Source organism: Crocodylus siamensis, chromosome 1, assembly GCF_052110815.1.
Source record: "Crocodylus siamensis isolate JL-2025a chromosome 1, ASM5211081v1, whole genome shotgun sequence".
Taxonomy (NCBI): domain Eukaryota; kingdom Metazoa; phylum Chordata; order Crocodylia; family Crocodylidae; genus Crocodylus; species Crocodylus siamensis.
In genome coordinates, this window is record NC_143395.1 from 373,540,355 (window position 1) to 373,565,216 (window position 24,862).

The 24,862-nt window shown below is 41.4% G+C and overlaps 1 protein-coding gene across 4 annotated transcripts; it reads left to right on the forward strand.

Moving 5' to 3' along the window:
- The first annotated feature begins 1,786 nt into the window (after positions 1–1,786).
- SPART (spartin) lies at positions 1,787–23,843 on the forward strand. Of its 4 annotated transcripts, XM_090027456.1 has the most exons (10): positions 1,787–1,875; positions 7,787–8,619; positions 11,157–11,354; positions 12,235–12,330; positions 16,174–16,303; positions 17,099–17,293; positions 18,230–18,388; positions 18,492–18,582; positions 20,840–20,900; positions 23,441–23,580. In XM_090027456.1, the coding sequence occupies exons 2-9, from the start codon at positions 7,789–7,791 to the stop codon at positions 20,898–20,900; spliced, it is 1,761 nt and encodes a 586-aa protein (XP_089883582.1). In that variant the 5' UTR covers positions 1,787–1,875; positions 7,787–7,788; the 3' UTR covers positions 23,441–23,580. The 4 variants fall into 4 exon arrangements, with proteins under 4 accessions (XP_089883582.1, XP_089883552.1, XP_089883573.1 ...); XM_090027426.1 differs by lacking the exon at positions 20,840–20,900 and having other exon boundaries at positions 23,441–23,843; XM_090027447.1 differs by having other exon boundaries at positions 20,840–23,578.
- The last annotated feature ends 1,019 nt before the right edge of the window (positions 23,844–24,862 follow it).

Consider the following 24,862-nt stretch of genomic DNA (forward strand, 5'->3'; position numbering starts at 1 on the left):
TTAATTTATAAGGCTTCACCACATGTAAGTTCCTATGCTGGGGTCCCCACTGAGCCTGCCTTTTTTTTTTTTTGGTGCTTAGGACCAGGGCCTTGAAATACAGCAGAAAGGCTGCCCTTACGTCAGGAATGCATATCCCCATTCTCCATCCCCAATTCTCCAGCTTCCCCATTAAAGTCCATCCAAATATGGCCAAGGATTTGGGATGAGGGCACAGCAGTAGTCACAAGGTCAGAGGAAGGAGGCAAGTGCCCATGAAGTAAGTAAGGAGTGTCCAGCTGGGCAGGAGAAGGTTTTCAGATCTGACATGCAGATAGGTAGGTTTTCTTTGGAGTGGGACATAATGAGAGGATACATGGATAATGGGTTATGGGGGCAAAGGGTTATAAAGTAAAATGCAGGACACAAGGGCCAGAGATGCTGTTCAGGGACAACACATAACATTGCTGGGCAGAGAATCACCCTGTGGGGGAGCTGACAGTGGTGTGCAGAGGGGTTTCATGTGCATGGGGCAATGCAGGGGAGAATGTGGCTCTTCCACGTGTCTGGGAGGAGGACAGCACCATCCATTCCTCTGTGAGTGTCTTTATGAGGGGCAATTTCCCTCACTACAAGACTTAAGCACAAGCTCAAAGAGAAATGAGATGTTTTAAATCTCATGAGTTTTGAATTCAGCCTCATAGGTGGTACCTTTCTTCGCCTTGCACCTCTGCAGGGGAACTTCCAGGCTGCCAGGGTCTGGGCAGCCAAAGGCCCAGCTGGCTGCAGCCTCCCTGTTCCACCATTCAACAGACTAGTCCAAAAAGGGCAGAATCCGGTTTAAGATAGACCTAGACGTAACTGATCTAGGTTAGATGGGTGCATCGAGCTTCTGTACAGTTAACTGTGCAGCTCCAGGGCAGAAGCTGGTTGAGGATTGCTTCAGGCCAGACATAAGGAAAAATCTTCTTTTACAAGTCGAGTCCCGAGGTTTTGGAACAGGTTCCCCCCAGAGGTGGTACATCTATCTACCCTGGCGATCTTCAAAAAACATCTTGATGCCTGTCTTGCTGGGGTCATCTCATCCCAGCAGTCTTTTCTGCCCAACTGCAGTGGGGCTGGACCTGATGATTTATAAGGTCCCTTCCAGCCCTAACAACTATGAAACAAGCCCAGTGCAGCTTCTAGACTGTGGCCGAGCCCCAGGGAGGAACACTGCCAGCAGAACCATCCCAGCCTTGTACCAGCAAAGCATCCCTGCTGTGGGTGCAACGTAGGCCAGCAAAGATGCGTTTTACCCAGCCAAATTGATTCTTTGTCCCCAACCCGATAGGTCTCTGCCCGGCCCCTCAAGTGGAAAACCAGCTCTGCTCCCTCAAGCTCATCCAGGCAAGCCGCCTGCCCAAGGCAGGATTCTCCCTGGTGCAAAACCCCCGAGGGATGGGGACTCCCCAACCTGGATGTGCCCCTGAAGTGCAGCTTGGGGGGGGGGAGGGTGTAACTTGGATTCAACATGTAATGTTTATTTTAATGAATGCTCTACCATTTATCATTCTGTGACCCTCAGCAGTCTCCTGGAGATTTATATCTAATTCCTGGAGACTCCAGGACAAGCCTGGAGGGTTGGCAGCCCTACTGTGGGGGAGTGGGGATTGTGTGCGCGCGCTAGGGGATTGTGTGCGTGTTTGTGGGGGGGAGGGGGCGGTAGAGAGAGGGACTATCCACCGCTGCTGCTCCGCGGGACGTCAAAATCCGCGCGCAGAATCCCGTCGTGACGCGTAATCCCCCGGCCCCGCTGCCACGTCACAGACCAGGCGCAGTGACGCGCCGGGCTCAGCCGTCATAGACCGCCCGACGGGAAGGGTCACGTGATCGCGGCGGCGGCTGGAGCTGGCGGTGAGCTGCAGCGTGAGCGCCGGCTGGGCCCGCTGGGGCTCCGCAGCTTTAGCCGGCGGGCGGGACGCGGCGGCTGGGACAGGGACAGGGACAGGGACGGGGCGCGGGCAGCTCCGAGGCCGGCGCCAGCGTTGTGAGGCTCGGGCTGGAAGGGTCGAGGCCGCTGCTGCCCCTCCCTCGGGAGAGCTCCCCGTTGCAGCTGAGGCCGGGCGTGGCCGGTTTGGGAGCGGGGTCTCCTGGAGGCGCGGGGAGGGCCCGTTCCCTGGCTGGGTCCACGGATTTGTGGGGGCTGGAAACAGGAGGCAGCGACATGAAAGGGGTTCATCACAGCCCAAGGTGTGGGTGGATCTGGGGGCTGGACTGGATGCCCTGCTGAGGTCCCTTCGGATCTTTGTTTCCTACGAGCAGGCGCTGGTGTAGGCAGGAGCTGGGTCACAAACTGTCCCATGTGCCTGGGTGGTTTCTCGGCACTCGGAGGAGCTCAGGAATAACCCGGTCGATTGGACTAACCACTCCTCTAATCCAGACTCTGACGTTATCTCTCAGCCTAGCTTGCCTTGGCTCTCTGGTTCCTCCTCATATGGATTTTTATTTTTCATTTGTCCTCATGAAAAAAGCATGAAGCCTGTGCTTGTTTTCCTCTGTGCCAGCTGGCCATTGACTGCTGAAAAAAGGCCTTCTTGAAGCCACAGTTCACCCTGAGTGAAGTACAAATGTGTCCCCCTCTTCAAAACTGATTTTGGTCAGCCCTCAGGCTGCTTTTAAAATCTAATCTGCTCTCTTGATGCTAAAAGGCACACACAAAAAATCCATGTAGTTTATGCACTTCTGAACAACTTAAAGGAAATTGACATTGTTTTTTGGTCTTGTATTTAGTCTTGAATAAGGAATATATGTTTTGAGAAGCTAAACTCTATAAACAGTTGTGAAATGACATACTGAGCTGGTCATCACAGGAAGAATTTTGTGAATGACTCTTAAAGGCACAGTGGGTGTTGTTCAGATCTACACAGCATGTGCATTAATCTAGAAGCACAGACATGAAATCCTACAGGCTACTAGCAGTACAGAGGAGTCCCGCAGAAGGATCTCATTGTTTTTTATTCCAACTTTTGAAGCTTTGTCCCCCAGAATGCATTGCATTGGCCATGGATGCAGATTATAAAACTGACTGACTATACTTTACACTTTAGCACCACTTGCTGGAATTGCTGTGCTTAACTTGGGCATCAGCTTTGATGCTAGCACTGTCTGGAATCACTGACCCAGTTGTTGCACTCTGGTTGCACACGTCTGTGCATTAATTGCTATGTCAACAGCGCTTGGGCTGACATCTCAGTTTTTCCTAGATTTTTTTTTTTTACTGCTGATGGAAGTTGAGGATTCAAGCCAGCAATATGGCCACCAGTGCTTTAGTTACACAAGTTGATAATGGATAATACGGCAATATGTTGTTTTTATTTCAGTTTAACTGCTGTTATGGGGTTTTATTTTATTCAGGATGTCTTCTCACTCCGTGAACATTTCTAGAAAAAAATAGAAAAGTAAAGCATGAAAGAGACCTAATAGTAACAACAATAATCCTGGTTGTATAATCGGATCCATTCAGAAAGACCCCTTTGCTCACATGGAGCTCCATCCTTCCCATTGTGAATCTTATTGCAAAATTATTCATGTATGCCAAACTTTTCGAAAGAAATGTTAAATCATAGCCAAAAGGAAGCAGAGTAGGGTGTTTACTTATCTTTCCTGTCTTCCTTTATCTCACCACTCAAGTTTTGGGGGACCCCCTTTCACCTGCTTTTAGTTTCATGATTCCTTCCTTTGTTTGTGGAGGATTGATTAAAATCATCAAGGTGAAAACCTTGATTTAAATAATTGACTGTAATTGTTCTCTGTTTGCACTGATTCTCTCTTCCCTCCCCCTCCTCCCCCAACAGTTAATTTTCACTGAAACAATTTTATCATTATTTACAACTAACTATAACCCTAATACTAGATTTAGTACTCTCATTTGCTAACTAGGGAGAATGAAATATAATTATGCAAATTTTAATTTAACCTAATTGCTTAAATTTTATTCAGATTCTTAACATCTATATTATTTCCTTGGGTTAGCAGTAGTGAACAATGTATTTATTTTCTTTCTTTTTTTACTAGATAATAAGTCTTATTCACAGGAGTACAGGATCTCTTGGGATGCTGAGTTGGGACCCAGGCTGTTGCATTCAGCCATCGTGTATCGTTCCTTTCATAAACTGGTTGAATGGTCTTAAAACTAGTCCTGTTGTTGGCTCACTGTACTTTCATTGGAAGACTGTTCCAGATCGTCACTGCTCTGAGGATTAGAATCTTCTCATTTCCAAGTCTAAGTTTATCCTTGGCCAGTTTATGCCTATTTGTTCTTGTGTCAAGATTTGCCATTTAGTTTACATAGCTCTTTTCCCTCCTTGATATATACTCCTCTGGTTTATTTTTATTTCTAGCTTGTTTACTGTAGCAAAATGGAGGGCTCATATCTGAAGAAGGAATAGGATGACTACCCACATGCTTTCATAAAAGAGAGCATATGAGCATTCGTATCCACTCAGCCTTGATTTTTGCTATGCTGAACAAGCCAAGGTCTTTTAGTTTTGTCTTCCCCAGATCACCTAATAACCCTTCTTATACACTGTTCCAATCTGAATTTATATTTCCTGAACACAGAGACCAGAGTTGTATAGTGTTCCAGGTGGGGGTCTCACTAGTACCTCGGACAGTGACATTAATATCTTCCTATGTCTACTGGAGTTTTCTTGTTGGATACCCTTTAAGATTCTATTTGCCTTTTCACAACCCCATTGCAGTGGTGGTCTCTCTTTTTCCTGTGATAAACTAGTATTTCCAGGTCTTTCTCCTTTTCTCTCATTTCCAAATGAAAAACTAGAAACTCTTATTATTAGACTTTAAAATGCACAACTTTGCAATTGTACCGTTATTTCCCATTTCTATTACTTCAGTCCTTAGGGTGGTTTAGTTCTTCCAGCATGATAGTCTTACTCTTGACTTTATTGAGAATGTTCCCAACTTTGTGTTGTCATAGAAAATTAGGGTTGGAAGGAACCCAAGAGGTCATCTAGTCCAGCCCCCTGCTCAAAGCAGGATCAGCCCCAACTACATCATCCCAGCCAAAGCTTTGTCTATCCAGGCTTTAAATACCTCCAAGGATGGAGAATCCACAACCTCTCTTAGTAACCTGAACAGACTTCATTATCAATAGATTTCATTGAGACGCTTTTGATTTTTGTGCTGCAACATTTATTAGATGTAGCCTGACACATTCTTGGACCCCATTTACATGAAAAATAGAATTCACTCAAAATGTGCAGATGGCATTCTTACAGTAATGTTATTTTTATTAGTTGATTAAACCTATAGAATGTTTTCAGTTTTCCAGTTGTTGAAATTAACCTGAGAAGCTACACTCTGAGAAATGTTGGATGACTGCTGCAAAACAAAAGTAAAAAGTAATAAAGCCAAGCCTTTTTTGGGCAACAGACTAAAAGTATTGATATTTAGAAAAATAAATAGCCAGCATCCCATTCCTTGCAAAGACTGAAAATAAAATAAATGCTTACCTTAATGCAGTGTGTGACTTCTTGTGCTGTTTTTAGAAAGTCTGGCTCCACGAGTTAAAGATTACCCTGATTCTGTGTATAAAAAAGCATAATTTAGCATGTTAGTAGAATTTTTTTGGGGGCTTATTAATTCAGAAAACTATTCATGTAGCACATTTCTCATAAGTTGCTGTGTATTAAGTGGGTGCCGCACTTCAGCAAGAACATAGAAAAGCTTGAGAGAATCCAGAGAAGAGCTATCCATAATGGCCACAAGCTCCTGGAAAATGGTTTCAAGATTAACACTAGGAAAAACTTCTTCACAGTTAGTGTCCACACTGTGAGAGAAACTCCTTCCAGAGGTGATGCAGTCACCTACCTGGAAATCTTCAAGAGGAGGAGGAGGAGACGACTCTTTCTTCAAGAGGAATAGTCTTTCCTGCCTAGTGCAGGAGGGCTGGACCCGATGATCTTGCAAGGTCCCCTCCAGCCCTTACAATCTATGAATCTACTCTTTCTTGTAAAAATACTTAAAAATATATAATAGACTGTTTTAACATCAGCTTTATTTAATGTCAAGGTAATTGATTATTATTGGACCTGGTTGTTTTTGTTTAAAGGCTTTTAAGATGCAGTTGCAGTACCAGAAGTCTACATACTCCTTGTTCTTTAGATTAATAATAATAGTTGTAGTAGCCTCTTTACAATTTCAGGAACCAAAACCCAGGAAGAGCCTCTGAATCCTTGAGTCCACTAAACTTAAGGCATGCTAGCATCTTGTGCTTTGTAACTTAAATAGTTGTAACTAGATACTCTTTTACACTATCAAAGAAGAGTACAATAAAAAACATTTAAACATGAAATACAAAGCTACCAGCTTAACATTCTGAACAAGCATATAGGGACTGGACACACAACTCTTCTTTTATTAAAACAGTAAGCTTGATCCAAGCTATAATTTTAGGAAATGTATGTATTCTAATATTATAAAAGCCTAAGTCTGTCCATCTGTCTGTTGGTAATGCTGCCAAACAGCCAATCAGCGTGTGAACAAGCATTCAAACAGGAGCTGGCAGCGGTGGAGCACTGCCATGATGGTGGGGACACAGGAGATGGGGGGGGGGAGCCTCTGGCTTTGCCCCCCCTTATTCCTTGCAGGTGATGGCAGTGGTAGTGTGGAGGGGAGGGAGTGGGGTCAAGATGGTGCGGGGGGGGAGAAGCCAGGGGCTCTGGCCTTGGCCTGCCCCTCCCCGCTTCTGTTGTTGCCTACAGGGCTGAAGCAGCGGTGGTGTGGGGAGGAATGGACCCAATGTGGGGTGGGGGAATAGCGGGCGTGCTGTGGTGGCAATGGGGGGAGGGAAGCAGTGGGCCTGGGCCTGGGGGAGAAGCTGACCCAATGTGGCAGTGGGGGGTGGAGAGCAGTGGGCCCAGCCTGATGTCGCAGGGGGAGGGGAGGGGAGGGGAGAAGCAAACCGCTGCTTCCTCTCTCCCACTGCCCCCTTCCCCTTCCCCCCACCATGGCAGCCCAGCTTCTCCCCACCCTCAGGCCCGATCCTTCCCTCTCCCTGGTGCTGCAGGAGGTAAAGGGGGAGTGGGCTCGGATGGAGTGGAGCACAGGGCTCCATCCCCGCGTGCTACCCCCTGCCCCCCACCCCGTCATTCCTGGCAGGCAGTTGGCTAGTTTTTCAAATATGGCTGCAGGTGACGCAACATATGTTCAGGTTCAAGTTCCTTAACTGGCTCTAACTTTCTTTCTCAAGAAGTTCTGAGTAATGTAAATGAATATATTACTGCATGTACAGTAACATGTAGTATTACATGTACAGTAGCATTCTAGATGAATAATAGATTTGCACATATTTTTTGGTCAGATTACATAATATATTAGTGAGGAGAAACCCCTTCTAAAAGGTGTACTGGAAATACATTTCTGTCATTTTAAAGTATTCTGGAACTTCAGCTATTTTACCAGCTTTTTTGTCTTTAAAAATGAATGCACTGTGGTCTGCTGTAGTGTAAAGTCTGATTGGTACAGAGCAGAGTCCTCAATAAGTTGGAATCACCTTTTCTAAATCTAAAAGTTAACTAGCAATGTGTAACAGTAATATTAGACTTTGTACCGTGCAACTACATATCTGGCACTAGAAGATGTAAGATACACTGTAAAATGTACATTGCTTTGGATTGCTTTGCAAAAACTATTCATCTTAAAGTGTCTTTTAATTGACTGCAAGCAGTTCCTTCTGTATGACTATAAGAAGCAGGAAGCTATGCTTATAATTACAGTTATGCTAACACTGTATTTCAATTTACAGTAATGGAACAAGCACAGGATCCAGCTGTGCAAGAAAATGAAAATATTAAAGCTATTGAAGAAGAGTACAAGAAAGCCTTTTATTTTGTCAATAAGGGACTGAATATAGATGAACTGGGTCAAAAGGAAGAGGCAAGAAACTATTACAAACAAAGTCTTGACCACTTGCTCAGAGGAGTTAGCATTCCATCCCAAGGTCCTGAATGTACAGGATCAGAGTGGCAGTCTGCCAGAAAAAAGCAGGAAAAGATGCAGGAGACTTTACAAAACGTTCACACTCGATTGAATCTTCTAGACCAGAATATCCCTGCTATGCAAATTAACCCCAGTGCAGTAAGTGCCTCTGTGGAGGTGCCCAAATTATACCCAGTTATTCCTGCTAAAGAAAAGCCAGAAAGGCCCCCTGCACCTACCTCTCCTATTCCACCATCTCGGCTCCCTGTAGCAGCTGAAAACACTACAACTGCAGGCCAGGGGCAACTTCCAGCTGTGAGTCCTTCATCTCCAAACACTTACTCTTTGCCAAGTGAAGCACCTCCTGCATATACTCCTCAAGCTACTGATGGACATTACACTGTATCTTATGGCACAGATTCTGGAGAGTTTTCCTCCGTAGGAGAAGAATACTATAAAAAGTGTACTCAGCCTCCTTCACTTGAAAGTTTAGGGGTAGATGCAGATGAGTTGATTTTGATTCCCCAAGGAGTACAGATTTTCTTTGTGACTCCTGATGGGCAGGTTAGCGCCCCGTCATACCCTGGATATCTACGCATCATCAAATTTTTGGATACTGACAGTGAGATGGCCCGGAATCGTCCACCTGCATTTCTCCAGGTAATGTTTGGCTTGTTGCTTAACTCGAAAATAAATTCTGTGCCTGTCATCCATTCTTGAAAAAGTGGTAGGGCTTTGCAAGTTAAGCAATTTACAGGTTTTTTTACTTCCGAGCCAAAATCTACTTTGTGTTATTGTAAAGAAATGGTTTATCAATAAAAATATTATATTCTTAGATGTCACTAATGCAAGGTATTGTTTTAGCGGAGAAATGGCCCACTTTGAAAATTCCAGAGCACCCAACATTTTGAAAAATTGCTGCTTTTGAAAGAGTTGGCTGTTAACAGCATTTTAGTGTTACAGATTTAGCTTTCTCATCCCTCAAATTTGACCTATTGAATGCACGTTTGCGATGAATTAAATTGGTGTAGATAAAGAGGCAGTAGACTTAAACACTCAAACCATTAATTTGGATAACTGCAAAGTTTTAAAACGTATATACATTTGTCTCAGTTACTTAAAAAAGGGATACTCCCTCCCCCATCAATGAAGGATTATTTCATATTGTATGTTCCAGTGTAGTTTCCAACTTCACTCTTGTCTTGTTGGGAAATTCTGTATGTTTTACAGCCTTGTCTATAAGTGAGAAACTTTGTAAAAAAAACAAAACAAAACAACTCTCTGCCTTCAGTTACACTGGTAGTGGGGAGTCTGTGTAAGGGGATTAGATGGTCCATTGGCAGACATGCCCAGTGTTTGTCATGTGAACTGCTCTGAGTGGAGTAGAAAGGTAAAAGCATTATAAATCCAACACCTGTTTGGCACTAGACTCAATCTACTTGCAGAGCTGGGTTTCTGTATCTCAGACCCCCCCATGGGTTACATTTGTTGTGCATTGACAAGGTAATTGCTAGGGCTGTGTGAAGTTTGGTAGCTGATTTGATTTGGAGAAGATTCATTCCAGTTTCAGCAGCTGAATCTCTGAATCCGAATCGAATTGGGAGACCAATTTAAAAGGTTTGAATAGAATCAGAAGCCTCCAAATTGATTCGGAAAAGATTCGGCGCTGCTTCAAAGATTCAACCACAGAGTAAACAGGCAGCAGTCCTCACCACATTGGACACGGCAGCCTCCAGTGGTAAATCTGTTATAGTGGGGGGGGGGGGGGTAGGGAAGGAGTGTGGAGAAGGGAGGGACTGGGACAAGCTGCCCAGCCAGGGTAGAGGTGTGTGGGACTCGGGTAACGGGGCGGAAGGGGGTGGGGAGGGGTGTGGAATGCAGGCGTGGTAATACTAGGAGTGGGCTATGCCCTACTGCTGCTTGCCCCCTTCTACCTGCAGTGAGCTGTGCCTGCATCGTGCTTCCCCACCCTGGCCACCGGGTCAGGGAGGAAGCGGGATGTGAGCGCAGCCTCTGTTTGCCCAGCCAGGGTGGGAGGAAAGTGGGGTGCGGGTGTGGCAGTGCTGAGTGTAGGCTATGCTACGCTGTCGCTTTTCCCCCTTCTGCCCGGACCAAGCCGTACCTGCATCACACGCTCCTGCCCTGGCTAGGCAAGCGGCAGCAGGGCATAGCCCCCGCTCCCAGCACTGCCATGCCCACATCCCATGCCCCACTGCCCCAGCTGGGCAATTTGTCCTAGCCTCAACCCCAATCCCTCCCTCTCCCCTCCCCCCCCACCCCCTCCCGCTGCTTCCCTCCGCCCACCACAAAAGACTTGCCAGTGGAAGCAGTTGTGTCCATCGTCAAGGACTGCTGCCTGCTTAGTCTGTAGTTGAATCTGTTGAATCTCTGAAGTGGCTCCGAATCGTCGGATCTGATTTGGCCAAATCAAATCGCTGTCCCTCTGAATTGGCCAAATCTGAATCTAAAGTGAATATTTGCTACTTTGCACAGGCCTAGTAATTGCATCATAAATGTAAACTGGCTACATGTGCAAATTAACTATTGCACCTTAAAGTTATTGCTTAAAAATGTGTAATGACCAGAGATCCCCATCTTTCTTTTTTTAAATCCCAACTTTTGGTTAAAAAAAGTAACCCCAAATCCACATTTTTTTCTGTGATTTAAATGTAACACCAGTAATATCTATATATGTATATAGTGTTTCATTTTAGTCCTAGAAAAATGTGGATTTGGGGTAATTTCTTTTTTTTTTTAACTGAAAATTGGGGATTTTTTTAAATCGGAGAAAACAAGGATCCCCAGTAATGACTTGAACTGGTCTCTCTCCAGCTTTGATTTGCATGTGGCATGGGAGGAAGCACAATTGCTTGGATCACACATTAGATTCAATTGTCCCTGTCCCTTTCCCTGCTTGTGTAGAGGGGGTCTCACTTAAAAGGCTGCAGTGCTAAAACATTGTCCTGTAAAAGCTATCTTGATCTTTTTCCCTATACATCTTTGGTTGTTTATCAGGAATGATGTCCCCAACAATGCAGTTTTTAGGTTCATGTGGTTCTTTCTGTTCCTCTCTTTCTATTTTTGCTAGCTTGCTTTCATAAAATTAGTTTTATATATTTTAGTTTACTGTTACGCCTGACTCATTGAAAAAGGTCTGGACCAGTATACACATTCCTTTATGTTCTTGTCCCTTGCAGGTTTGTGACTGGCTATATCCTCTTATGTGTGATCAGTCTCCTGTTCTCTGCTGCAGTTCTGGAGTCTACATGTTCCCTGACATGATGTCACAGGTGCCAGGATCGCACGTGGGAGTAGTGTTGTCTTCAGAGCTCCCAGCAGCTGACAGAGAGCTCTTTGAAGATCTGTTGAAACAGATGTCCGATCTAAGAATCCAGGTAAACTCTAGGGCTGTGGTTTTTTTTAAACCAATAATGAAAGTTACATATTGTCACTGCCTAAAAGTATGACTTTGGGGGACTTATCTTACTAAGTTATCTGAATGGTTGGTAAACTGGACAGAAGAATATTCATTTCAGTACAGCCAAATGTAAGGTCAGGTCATACATTTAGAAACACAGATCATAGGCCTTTTTTTTAAGATGATCATTTAAATGATATGGAATAGAAAAGCAGTCTCGCCAACACCAGATTCAAAAGTAGTATTGTTGCAGGACTACTGTTTACAGCTTTAAAAATATGGAAAGAGTTCAGAAAATAAACCAAAATGATTGGTCTAAAAATATGCCTTTAAAATGAGAGAGATAAAGAACTCCCATCTGTTAGCTGATTGGAGAGAAGGTGACATGACTGATCTGTGAGAATTTGTAGAGACAGAAGGTCTAATATTAGAAAGTCCTCTTGTCTAGCAGATAAAAATATAACTGTATCCGGGGATTGGAAATTTGAAGTTGAATAATTTGAACTTGCAGAAGCAAGTGGGCATTGGAGTAGTATCTTAAGGAAACAAGACCACCTGCCCTTTTTAACCACCAAGACCTGACCTGAGCTCAGTACTATTCAAGCAGAACCCAGTTTTGTAATGTACTGTGCATTGACAGACTCCTGTAGTCAGGAAGAATCCTGTTTTGACTACAGTGGATTACCTTTGCTGGCACAATAGATTGTTTACCAACAGATTGTAAGATTGATTTTACTTAATAGGCAAAGTAATTCCATCCAGTACATAAATTACTGGGTGAAACTCTTTGCAGGAGTTTCCCTTTGTGGCTTAAACATTCCAGAAATCTCTTACTGTTCCCTCATATAATGTCGCAGGTGCCAGGATCCCATGAGAGGGTAGGGTTATCTTCAGAGCTCCCAGCAGATCATTTTGAGGATATATTAAAACAGATGTCTGACCTCACAGTTCAGGTAAATTCCAGGGTTATGATTTTAAATTTAAAGTAAAAGATGTAAATTGTCACTGAATAACAGCTGTTTAAACAGCTTTTATAAAAGTGTCTCAGGTTTTGGCAGTAGACTGGTAGTTGGGGCATGCTCTTCCACAAAGAAAATCCAAATATGAATCTTGACTTGTCTCTAATCTAATGGCAGCATGAAATGTTGCAGTTTTGCATTTGGAAAGGAGAATCTTCTACTCTGTGGTGGTGGTGGGGGAACCTCTCTGCCATAATCTGTCTCCATGTGATGATGGGGCACTATTAAACACAGTCTAAGCATTTTAGTAGTAGTATTTCAAAACACTGGAAATCCCCAAGGTTCTGCAATGTATTTTTTTCTGTTTGGTGCTAACAGCGAGTTGGCCATGATGGGTACAGAAGGCCACTGAAGGAATAATGGGGAATTTTTTTAAGACTTCTAAATTTTAGACTTTCATATTGAAAGTATTTATCGTGAGAGAGATTAAATGGAACAAAAACACACCTATGAATTAAAGGATAATCCTATTCAAGTTTTTTAAAATTATTATTATTATTGTTGTTTCCAAAATGCCTATCTTCTAAAAGTGTTTCTTTTATAGGCAATATTCTCTTTAGAACTTGTACTAGGTTTTAATGTTTGTAATACAAACTGAAAAGACTATATCTTTAAAAAAAAATCAGTTACCAAATTGGCAATATTACTGTGGAAAAAGTTGCATAGTGTTTAGTGCCTACTATATACTCAGCCCTGTGCAATGCATACAAGTCATCAGTCACAGCTTTGAAGAGCTGTGATCTAACAAAATGCCATAATGATCTAACAGAATGCTTTGCAGAATATGATAGGTTCTGAGAAGTCCAGAGATGAGGGTAACTTCAAAGATAAAATATAACATGCCATTTTTTTCTTTGGGGGGGGGGGTTAAAATTAGAAATGTCAACTTCTGTGAGCCTTGGAGACTTTTTATGAAGTTGTAGGTGCAGTGATTTGTTTCACTTTACAGAAAGTAATGTTAGGAAATTTATTGAAAAGGAAGGGGAAGAAGGGAAGGAAACGAATAATTGAGAAAACTGATGTGCATCTTGGGTTTGAAAGTCACGTGGGAACAAAAAGCGACCTGACGCGTGGGCACACTTCTAATAGGACATTTCCTCTTAGAATCATACATGTCCACTTATGGTTCAGTAACTTCATTTTAGTTGAAAACTAACTTTGTCAGTATTTACTAGGAGAGTATAGTTTTCTGTTTTAAATCAATATGAATTCTGGTGGTATTTTTAAATAGTAGAAATACATGGCTTTTTTTTTTTTTTAACTGTTAGCCAGAAAGCAGTAGGAATTAAACCCTTTGTATATATTGTCGTTAATATTTCTGTTGAGATTACACTTGCCACATGATCATGGTCAATTTTGCAAAAGTTGTAGATGTTCCATTCTTTACAAGTGATTGGCTGATGACACCAATTTTTAAAGTTCTGTGTTGTTTCTTTTACTGATAAAAGATTGCTTTTTCAGTTTCAAGAATTCTGATTTTTTTTTTCTTTTAAAGTTGCACTCTGGCAGCCAGGTATTCATGCTACTTTAACAGGTATTAAGGCAGAATGAAGGGCAGAGTGGCACCAGAGATTTAATTCATTCAGTGAGGTATAAGGTTTTAGATGTGATAGATTTTAGATGTGACAGCCTACTTCATCAGAACTAACTAATTCTCCGAACACGTGTTTAGCAAGAGATGGTGGAAAGCCATATAGAAACATTATTTGTTGGCCTACAGTTGTTCAGCTAATCCCATTTTTTATATAGTGCTGGTAAAAATCCATTTACTAGTTGTACATAGTGACTTGACTGATAGTGACATACATTTTATTTTACATTGCAAAATAACCTACTTTTGCTGCATAGCAAATCACCTTAAGCAGTTTATAGCATTGAAAATTAGTTGGTGATACAAATAAGGCATCCAACTATGTATATATTAAGGTTTGTGTATATACCTTTTTAGGGGAAAATTGAGTAGAAACCTATATTGTTAAATAATAAAAAACTTGGACCTTTGGTCATTCTGTTACTGTACTAATTAATATGCTGAATTTACTGACATCAAAATAGTGTGGCAAGACTGGGTAAATCTCTGCCTACAAATCATTATAGATGTCTTGTTAACTGTCTGTAGCGTGTTACTTAATGTCTCGAGTTGTTGAATGGCAATAAATAGGGTCTCATCTATTTTTTTTTTTAATCCCTCTCTGTCATATTTCTTTAATAAACAGTCCTGTTTGTGGCCTTCTCTCTTCTCCCCCTTTTTCTTTTTTCTAAAAGTACTTAAGTGGCTCTAGGTATTGAAATTAATTTCCTTGTGCTGTTCTGTATTTTTGACTCTTTATTTATGTTTGCATTTCTAGATGATAACTATATTGGCTCTTTTCCATTTCTCCTAGACAAATCTTCTTTCACAACATCAACCAATCCACTTTTCAGCTACTTGTATTTGACCTTCTGGGTACTTAAGTTGTACTAGTATGATTTTTCTCTTGGGACTGGCAAATTAGTCCAGGAGAGCATTCCTCTGTCCTCTACTTGGAACTAGAGTCCATTATACAGTGCGTATGTACCCTTAATAAATGCAGCAAAGTTGCTTCTATGAAAAACAGTCATCGAGTTGGTAACTGCTACCTTTGAGTGATGGGCATTGCTCTCTAATCCAAGGGCTTTAGCAAATTGGGGATGAAGGCAAATGGTTAACCTACTCAGCCTGAAAAGGAAGGCACCATCATGCACAACTGTGGAGATTTTCTGGCTATAAAAACATCAGGAGAACATGGTGTGAATAACTCCTCTTATAAATAAATTTGAGTGGGGAGGATGAGAGCAACTTCCTAGAAAAAGCTGCATTCTTTTGTTGCAGCTGGACTTTCTGAATAAAGATAGAATATCGGAGACTTCTGCTTACATACTGGACATCAGCAAAAATTTAGTTCTGCTCTTAGAAAACAAAATGAATAGGTGGACATGTTTCTCATTTTTCATGCTTTTTAATATGTGCTGAGATGCATTTGATAAAGTAGTTAAGCTGAGTTACTTCTGTTGGGAAGTAAATTGTTTACCTTGCTGCTGGACCAAGTAATTCTGCAGGAAACATTGTTTTAAATTGTTTGTAAAACTCTTTATTTTTTTTAAAGCCGTCTTTCTGTGCGAAAGCCACTGAATCTCTTGCTGCACATTACACTTAGTATGTGTTATGGGCATTTAAAATGCAAGCAGCCACTCGCTTAAGCAATAATGCATGCTAAGTGTACTCGTGCAGAAAGTTAAAACTCTGATATAAGCAGTTTGTCTAGTTTGTATTGAGTAATGTGTTCAGCTGTCATGTAGCTGTTCCATGGAAATAATTTGAACAATTTGTGGTCTTCACGCAATTGTGACATCAGCCAGGGTTCCCTCTGCTGTATCACATCCTACATAGGACAAGGAAAGCCATGCATGTCAGGAAGAAAGATCTGGGATCTTTCACTTTTCAGGATCCTCCAGGATCAAGTTGAAAGCCGGCTGCCCACAGCCATGGGATCACGCCAGAACCAGTCCAAGTCTCTGATGCAATGCCAGGGCTGGGACCAATAATCAGCAAGTTGTGCATGTTGGAGATTGTAGTAAACATTACTGTATGACTGTTCAGAATGCATTCTAAATTTAATACTGTATAGATTTAAGATGGACTGTCTCGTACAACAAGGCCCTCAGTCAATTTACCTGAAAAATAATATACTCTGTATCCAGCTACATAGCATACCAGTAGGTTGCGCTAACTAATTTGATGTATTTTTTTTCCTTCAGCCTTCGGAAGCTTCAAGTGATGTGATTAACCTGGCCCAAACTGTCCATATTCAACCACAGCCTGAAAGTGGGGAGAGAGAGAGAGTATTGCCAGAATGGAGTGAGAAAGTAGCCCATGGAATCTTATCAGGTATTGCCAAAATAAAGGATTCCTGTTTTTGTAAACTTCCTTCCAGTAGTGTTTTAAACCATATTGTTTAAACTCACAGCTGCTAATAAGCCCTAATTCAGGCCACTTGTTATAGTCCCTGTGAGATGCTTATGTTAATGAAAAATGTCTGTCCTGTTTTTTCTTAAAGATAAATATCCTTGATTCGGTCCTTAATTTGTCATGGCAAAAGCACGAATTTGTCAGATTTACACCTCCAGCACAACCTTAAGGCCTGTGTTGCCTGTGTTGTGACCATGGGTCTTAATGGGGTTCAATTTGAATGGGTTATCAGAAAAGTAATATTTAGACCAACACTGCTTGTGTGCAAATGCTCTTCTTTCTCAAGAGCTTTCTCCAACTGATCATACCTTGTTGCTGTGTATATAAGGAGACTGGAATGTGACATTTGGAAAGCAACTAACACCTAGGAATGTGTCGCTATTATCCTTGACCTTGCTAATACAGTGAAATGAGTAACCTGGATCTGTATGAAAATTAAGCTGGATGAGGACTTGCTAGTTCTGTCTTAAATCAAACAAGATGAAGATGGGCTGGAGGGGAAGTGGGTGAGAGGAACCAGAAAATAGTACTGCTGTAACTAATTTGTATTAGCACCTCTGAGAGGGAGTATAACTTCCATCTGTAGTATAGGTATATAACTTAATGTTACTAGATCAAGGGCTGGAAGGAGAGAGAGAAAAGAGCTTGTCAAAAGCTTTTTTGACAAGCCTATAAATATTACATATCTTAAACAAATTTATTTTTGTTTTGAAGGGGCATCCTGGGTAAGCTGGGGCCTAATAAAAGGAGCTGAATACACTGGCAAAGCCATCCACAAAGGAGCTTCTAAATTGCGAGAACACATTCAACCAGAAGAAAAACCTCTGGAAATCAATCCAACTGTAGCAAAAGGGCTTCATGTGGCAAAGCAAGCTACTGGGGGAGCTGTGAAAGTCAGCCAATTTTTAGGTAATTCATTCTGCATTTGAATAAAACATGGACTTTTTGCAGGAACTAGATGAGGGACAGAAATGACCTGATTTGCAGGTCAGCTAGTTGTTCCTGTCTATCACCTGTTAGATCAGTTATCCCTATTTTTTTTACTGTATCTGGCCCTTAGATGGTCTCTTCTAAACCCATAGGTCAAGCATGTTGCTCTGATATTTCATGCAGCCTTAAATTCACTTTCAAATATACAGGTTGGAATCAACTTGGCTGCATTGAATTCAAAAACTGACTAGTCTCATTATTGTTGAAAGTTGTCAAGTTTTACTTATTTGGCAATTACCTGCATTTTAAAGGTTATAGTCATAATGCAGCATTTAGCCTGTAGCTGTCAACACATCTGGACCAGTGTAGAAAATGTCTTCAAATCTTGCTATTTAAAATTAGACCAATATGTCAGTATTTAGACATCTTGGTAAGAAAGGGCCTGGTATTTAGAAGTGCTGAGCAACCCTAGCTGCCAGTAATTTCATTCTCTTTGTTTGTTTGTAACTTAGTAGTCTCCTGGGGCCAAACTGATATACCTTGTGGTGCACCTGGAGGAGTCAGTCCTAGTAAGAGACAACATATGGCATTGCATTTACATAGAAAAGATGCAGAAAAATCTGTATTAGATATCCAGGTTCATTTTTGACTTCTATTTTATGCCTAGTTCCTTAAGTACAAGGTCAGCTTTTATTTATTTTTTTTTTAAAAGAGGGGATTGCTTGGAAACTCTGGAAAGTAGGCTATTTCTGTACTTAAATTTGAATGTAGAAGGCTATCATTAACTTAAATGGAATAAGAGTGCAGTAGGTTTGGGGGGCTCAATAGAACTCCAGTGAACCAACAGTTTTCCCTAAAGTTTTATAAGAGCTTTAAAGAGACTTAATTTGAAAATGTATTTGTATATTTTGTTAGTTGAAGGGGTGTGTTCTATAGCAAGTTGTGTTGGAAAAGAGTTAGCCCCACATGTGAAGAAACACGGAAGCAAATTAGTTCCAGAGTCCCTTAAGAAGGACAAAGATGGGAAATCCACTTTTGATGGTGCCTTGGTGGTAGCAGCAAGTGGAATTCAAGGTAACAAGAAAAGAATTTTCCTAAATACGTATCATAAACTATATAACTAACTTTAATTTATCAGTGTGCTAGCCTAAAGTAAGATGTTTGCTTACTCTTACAGGATTTTCAACGGTGTGGCAAGGTTTGGAATCTGCAGCAAAATGCATTGCTAAAAGTGTTTCTTCTGAGACTGTAGACACTGTCAAACACAAGTAAGTTGGTTCTATCAGGTTTAAAATTGGTCTATACCCTGGATTACGCTATGGTTTATATAAGGATCTTGGCAAATACACAGACTTCTCACAGGCTAGTAGTTTAGGAAGCCTCGCTGTACTTTGCTTTAGCCATGCAGTGAATGGTTGGTTGTGGTTTTTTTTGCTTGTTTTGTTTTTTGTCCCCCCTAGTGTGTGAATAGTAGCAGACATGCCCTTTACCTAAATCATGAAACTGAACAAATGTTCCTGTTGGATGGTGTTTTGTTTTATTTTAATCCCTGTGTCAATATTTCTGTTCCACCATGCCAGAAATCATGAGAGAAACTTTTAAAAAAATCAGGAGACTGGCACGTAAATATTGAGATGCTATTTTTGAAGTGTGTGTGGGGGGGATGTTATTTGTGAAAGTGTTGGGGGCTGTGGGGGTGGGGTTGGAGCCTGGAGAGGGGGGTCCCCACACACTGGCAGGATGTGGGGTACTGTGGGGCAGGAGTGAGAAGCTGCAGCAGGGCTGGATGGCTGTGGCTTGGGGGTGAGTGGCAGACTGACAATTACACACAGAAACATTGACAGAAATATAGCTGGTAAGTGGAGGGAAAAGGATGGGGGAAGAGGGTAGGAGGGGGAAGATCAAGCCCCTGAGCTCAGCCATGCAGTGCCATTGCTGCCTACCAGACAGGCAGGGGACATGAGGCGTGCTGGCTGCGCAGCACATCCCCTGCCCACCTGGTGGCAGGAGGCACACTAGGGTTGCATGGCTGAGTTACCGGGGCAGGGCAGCAGGGTGTAGAGCCCCAGCCTGTAGTGGGCAACCCGTCTCTGCCCTGTGGGGGGCACATACCTCCATGTCTCCCCCAGGGGTGTGCATTGCTGTGAGGGAGCCGCACCCTTCCTCTGTGCCTCTGGAGGACCTGTCCTGACCCAAGGCTTCATTCAGCCCTACCCCACTCCCTCCTTCACTGCAGAGGCCCGATCTGTTTCCTCTTCCCCACTCCCCCAAGCCCTTTCCCTCCACTTACTAGCTGAGAAAATCCTGAGATTTGAGGGTTGGATTGAGAGATTGTGAGCTGGAGTTATTTTGACTTTGAAATCCTGAGTCTTGTGATGGTTTTGCAACAGTTGTCATTACTGCTGTGTTCTAAAATATTTTCACGAGGTGTTAGAAATCCTATTCAGATTTTGATCTGGATGTTACAACATAGCATCATTTTTCTTTTCTTTCTTTTTTTAAAGTACTTAGTCCACAAATACTTCACTGTTTTTTTAATTACTTAACTCTAGTTACCGCTTCAGTTTCGTAAAGCTACCGAAGTTCTGAGGAAGTAGAAATAATATGACTATATAAGGAAGGGTATTCCTTTTCCCACCTACCTGTACTTGGAAGTGTTAAAGAAAACCTTGGAAGGGTTTTGAAGGAGGAAACTTCAATTATAGGCAGTAGCAGTTGGGTGAACAAGGGAGAGTGTGACTAGAGCTTTTTCATTTATGTTGGGCATAGAAATAGATATTGCAGAAGCAAATAGAATGGAGTGGTGGGGAAGGGTGAAGGATTTGGGAGCATTGCTTACTAAACTGATGGGAAGACAGATGGTAGAAATTGGAGATGAGGAGATATTGAAGAGAACTGTTTGAGCAGATGGCAGAGATGAAAGCATGCAGGAGGTATCCAGGTGCAGTGGATAAGATTGAAAGTGGGAAGTTTCTGTTGTGATGCATTACAGACTGATGACTGAAAAGGTACTCCTGCATTGCTGGGAGTGCTACTTCATAGCGACAGGTCTCTTTTTATAAGTAGACCCAAGAATACCCAGTGGAAAGCTGGGTAGAATACTTGTAAGTGGCCTGGAAAGAAAATAATTGATGTCTTTGTAATATCCTTATGTCTAGGGTACTTAGTTTTAAAAGATGTTTTGTTGGCCTCCCTCTGTATAGGAAGCATCTGTAGTAGGTATACTTAAAATATTGGCAGTGGGCAAACTGGTTCTTTGTCCCTTTGTGAACTAGACATGTCCAAGTAACATTATATAAATGTGAGAGTAACCATCCTGCTTCTCACTGAGGTCTGTTTCTCTTCCATATATCACTAGAAGAGTCTGACCTATCAAAACTTCATCTCTCATCTCTGCCAATCTAATGGAGTGGTAATCACTCCACTTGCTCCAAATGGAATGATAATTATTTCTAACAAGAAATGGCTAGAGGGGTTGTATCCTGTTGCCCTTTAAAATCATACTAATGTTTGTTTCTATTTTAGATATAAAAATAGGAAACATGGAGATCAACAATCAACGGCTACTAAGAGTGAAAAGCACTAAGTAACTTTAAATCTTGCGGTTAGCTACAGCTTGCATTATTTGATGATTGAAGATTATTTCTTCTACAGGACTTTTAAAACACTTCGTGGAGTTTCAGTGTAGATGAGGGGTCCTCAACCCTGGCCAGTGGAGCGGTCATCCAGACCTTTGGGCTCCCAGCAGGTCTGAAAATTTGGCAGCAGGGGAGCTAATATTAATTAGGAGTCCTAGTATCAAAATTCCAGACCCCTGGAGGACTCCCATATGCTGCATAACCTGGCTCTTCGTGCTATATTGCAGCGCTGGCCTGGCATTGAGGGTTTGCAATGCCTGATCCTGCAGACCAGCCCCACACCACTCATTCAGCCCAGAGGCCAAAAGGTTGTGCACCAGTGATTTAGATGGCAGAACAGATTATTTTTCTTTTGTATCACCCTTCAGGAGTTTTTTATTTTATTTTTAAGGCCATGATAAATTCAGTTAATTTCATTGCTAAATTGGGCAAATTAAGCATAATCGATGCAAAGTTAAGAGAAAACCATGTTTCCACTCAGCTAAAACATTGGATTTAGCATCTTGGACTGTAATACTCCCTTGGTACCCCATTCTCTAGAACCCTTTTTTAAAAAAAGGGAGAGATCTTGGAATGTTAAGTCCAGAAAGCCTGCAGGTTAGTGGGAAAATGACCTTAACTTGCATCTAGCACTTCACTTGCCACTGTAATTCCATAAAGGCAAAATCATTATGTAGGTGAATTAATAATTCTGACATTGGAATTAAATTTACAATACGTTCAAGTATACCTACAGAAGTAGTAGCTGTTTGGATATCACTACACTATATACTAGTGTGCTTTTTTCAGTGCTTTTTTTGTTTATTTTTTTTATTTGAGCGGGGTGAATATTCAGTACTTCAAATAGTAAGGCTTAGGAACAAAAATAAATCAATTATAATCTTGTGCACTGGATGATGATGTAAGTGCAGCTATGACTGTTGAAGCTCTAGCAAACTGACTTAATGTTTCAAAGGTGGAAATAACTAATCAAGCTGGTGAATATGTATTGCTTTTTGCTGTGAAACTAATTCTGTGATCTGCCTTCATAATTAAGGCTGCTACTGTATCAACAAAGAATTTGAAAGAAACATACTACAGGCTTTTCCTATTGAATTTTAATGTTGGTTTCAGCTTTCAGCTCCAAGGGCTGATCCGCTAATATTAAATAAGGACCTGGATTTTTGTATTTGACACACATTTACCTTTTATTCTCAAAACAAACGAGCAAAAAAAAAAAACAAACCTGACCCTGATATCCTAAGGGTATATTTATGGATTAAAAATAAACCCCTGCCATTTTTGCCAGGTACATTAGAGAAAGTTATCAAGAGCAGTGATGGGAGGGCACCCTTAACACAGCTTCACTGTCCAACTACCAGGTTGGGTAGCAGGTATGCTTCTCTGGTACTCAGGAGTATGATGAGAAATATAACTTTTGATCAAATTACTAAAGGCAGCAAAAAATTCTGTCCCTGATGAGCCAGGCCTCAAAGGAGGCAGCAGCGAGCATGGCTTATAGGCTGTAATTCCAGTAGTCAGCTAGGTGAAATTCCAGAGTTTGCTAAAGCACTGTCTAGCAGCTTGCCTTATGTGGACTGCGGTGTTCTTTAACCATATCAAACTCTTCTGTAAACTAGCTGACCCTACATGCTAGGGAAACTTCTGAATGGAAAGATCTAACTTGCCTACCTGTTTAAGCTATCACATTAATATAAATAGGGCAGACCACAGACCATCATCGGGGCCTATGCCTTAATATTTGGCTAATCTCGCCTCTTGTGCAAGTCTTTTAATACAGTGGGGGCCACCTTTTCTGGCAGGTGTGCCACAGGTAAGCTCCACATGCTCCCTGAGTACCGCTTTGATTTCAGCTTAGTCTGCTGCACTGTACTGTACGTTCCCTGCTTGACTTGTTGCTTTGTTTCCTTCTCTCTGCCCTGTGCTTCCTGATCTGTTCTTTTGCTTTATGGTGTCAGCCCTGTCTGTTGCTGTGTTCCCTGGTCTCTCTCTGATCTGCTGCATACTACACAGACTGCCTGTGCCACCAGACATGAATGCCAGAGGTTGGCCATCCCTGCCCTAATGCAACAAGGAAGTGCAGAGGGAGCTACACACTAAGTTTTCCCAGGGATTTGTATGAGGTCTCATTTCCCATTGTTTCCTACAGTTGTAAATAAAAATAAAAAGGAGAGGGGGAGTACTGGCAAGTTTTCCATCCCCCAGCATCATTTATGTCTAGGTCCTGAAGAATGTATGGAACAGGATTGAGGAATCATTGATATTCTGACACTGGTAAATGTTCTGAAATTAATGAGCACTACGATAAATTAATTTTAGCAACTTTCAGTATTCCTGTCTTAAATATTTTAACAAAGCTCATTAAAGAACCAAGGCTATGTTCTTTCATATTCTTTTGTGTGCATATTCTTTGGAATGAGCTCAGTTCTCCTTTCCTTAAAATGAATTGGACTACTTTTCTCACCTATACAACCACTGTATTTTTAAGGTATGGAGATGATGCCGGCCATGCTACAGATAACGCTGTGAATTCTGCAATCAACGTAGGAGTGACAGCATTTAACATTGACAACATTGGCATCAAGGCTATGGTGAAAAAAACTGCAAAGGAGACTGGCCATGCTGTGTTGGATGAATATAAAGTACTGGAAAAGGAAAAGAAGGAAAAAAAGGATGAAACATGAAAGCACCGAATTAATTTCTTAAAGCCTTACAGTATAGAGTTAACTTACTTAAATATTGCTAACCTGTAATTTAACATAAATTTATCTTTTTATTTTTTTAACTGTTATTGAAACTTGCACTTGAGATGTAGTACTTTTCTCTTTCTTTAGCCTTTCCTCCAGTGATGTGGCAGTCTAACCACTAGAAGACTATATATTTGCAGTGAATTGTGCTACCTTTAAAAAGAAATTTCCAGATGCACTTTTTTCAAAATATTAAAATGCAGCACTAAGATAAATAATATAATCTTAATTTATTCTGACTATTTTTGTAAATTCATAGTTGCAGAGATGGCACTGAGTTAAAGCTATTAGAGTTTATAATTATATTTTTCATTTTGGTTTTAATTAATTTCAGCAAGCCAGAAAGGGCATAAGATCAACAATTACATGAGTATTAGCAGGACAAAAGACTATTCTCTAGAACCCAAGGAATAGAATCCAGAGCTAATTTCAGCAGTACATATATTTATATAAGACCAAAACTCATAAGGAAATGAAAGATGAGGCTCAGGTAACTGTAGCCACCCCTTTTTGAATTAAAAGCTTATCAGATTTACAAACCAAAGATTTGACTACATTGTTTAAAGTTACAAGTCACCTTTGAAAGAGAAATACTTGAAAACCCAGAAATAGTCAATAGAAGGAACATTAATCATTTTGTGACAGCTGAATTTTTGTTTCCTTTTCAAATTCAGTCCTATATAAACCAGACTATATTTCCTTTGATCATAAGACTGTAGACTCCAGCTAGAAAACTGTTCTGAATAAAGGCTTTGATTGACCTTATACACGCTCTGCTTTACAATTAAGCTACTATAATGGCAGTGTCTTCAGAAGGATCTGTAATAGTGTAACAATGGATAGTGTTGCCCTCTAATGGAATGTAAATGAATTTCATTTAAATTGTTTAGTGCTAGATACTGAAGCAAATACTGAAGGGCAGTATCCTTACTAACAGGGAACTTTTCAGTCTTGTTAAGAGTACAGGGTTAGGACATGACCACACAATTTAAGCGCTGGAGGAGGGAGAGAAACACAGGAAAAGTAACTTGCTTTATTTTGCCAGGTTTCTAATGGGAGAAGAAATTGACATTTCTTGTACAGTTTGCTGTATGGCAACTCCATACATTGGGTTTTGTGAACAATCTATGAGAGACTGTGCACAGCTACTGGCTTAAAAGTTG

Excerpts from the sequence above, each read along its gene's own strand:
- SPART (XM_090027426.1), top strand. The coding sequence starts at position 7,789 with ATGGAACAAGCACAGGATCCAGCTGTGCAAGAAAATGAAAATATTAAA. Across the intron at positions 16,304-17,098 it reads AGCCCATGGAATCTTATCAG|GGGCATCCTGGGTAAGCTGG; the intron begins GTATTGCCAAAA and ends TTTGTTTTGAAG. Across the intron at positions 18,583-23,440 it reads GTAGACACTGTCAAACACAA|GTATGGAGATGATGCCGGCC; the intron begins GTAAGTTGGTTC and ends TGTATTTTTAAG.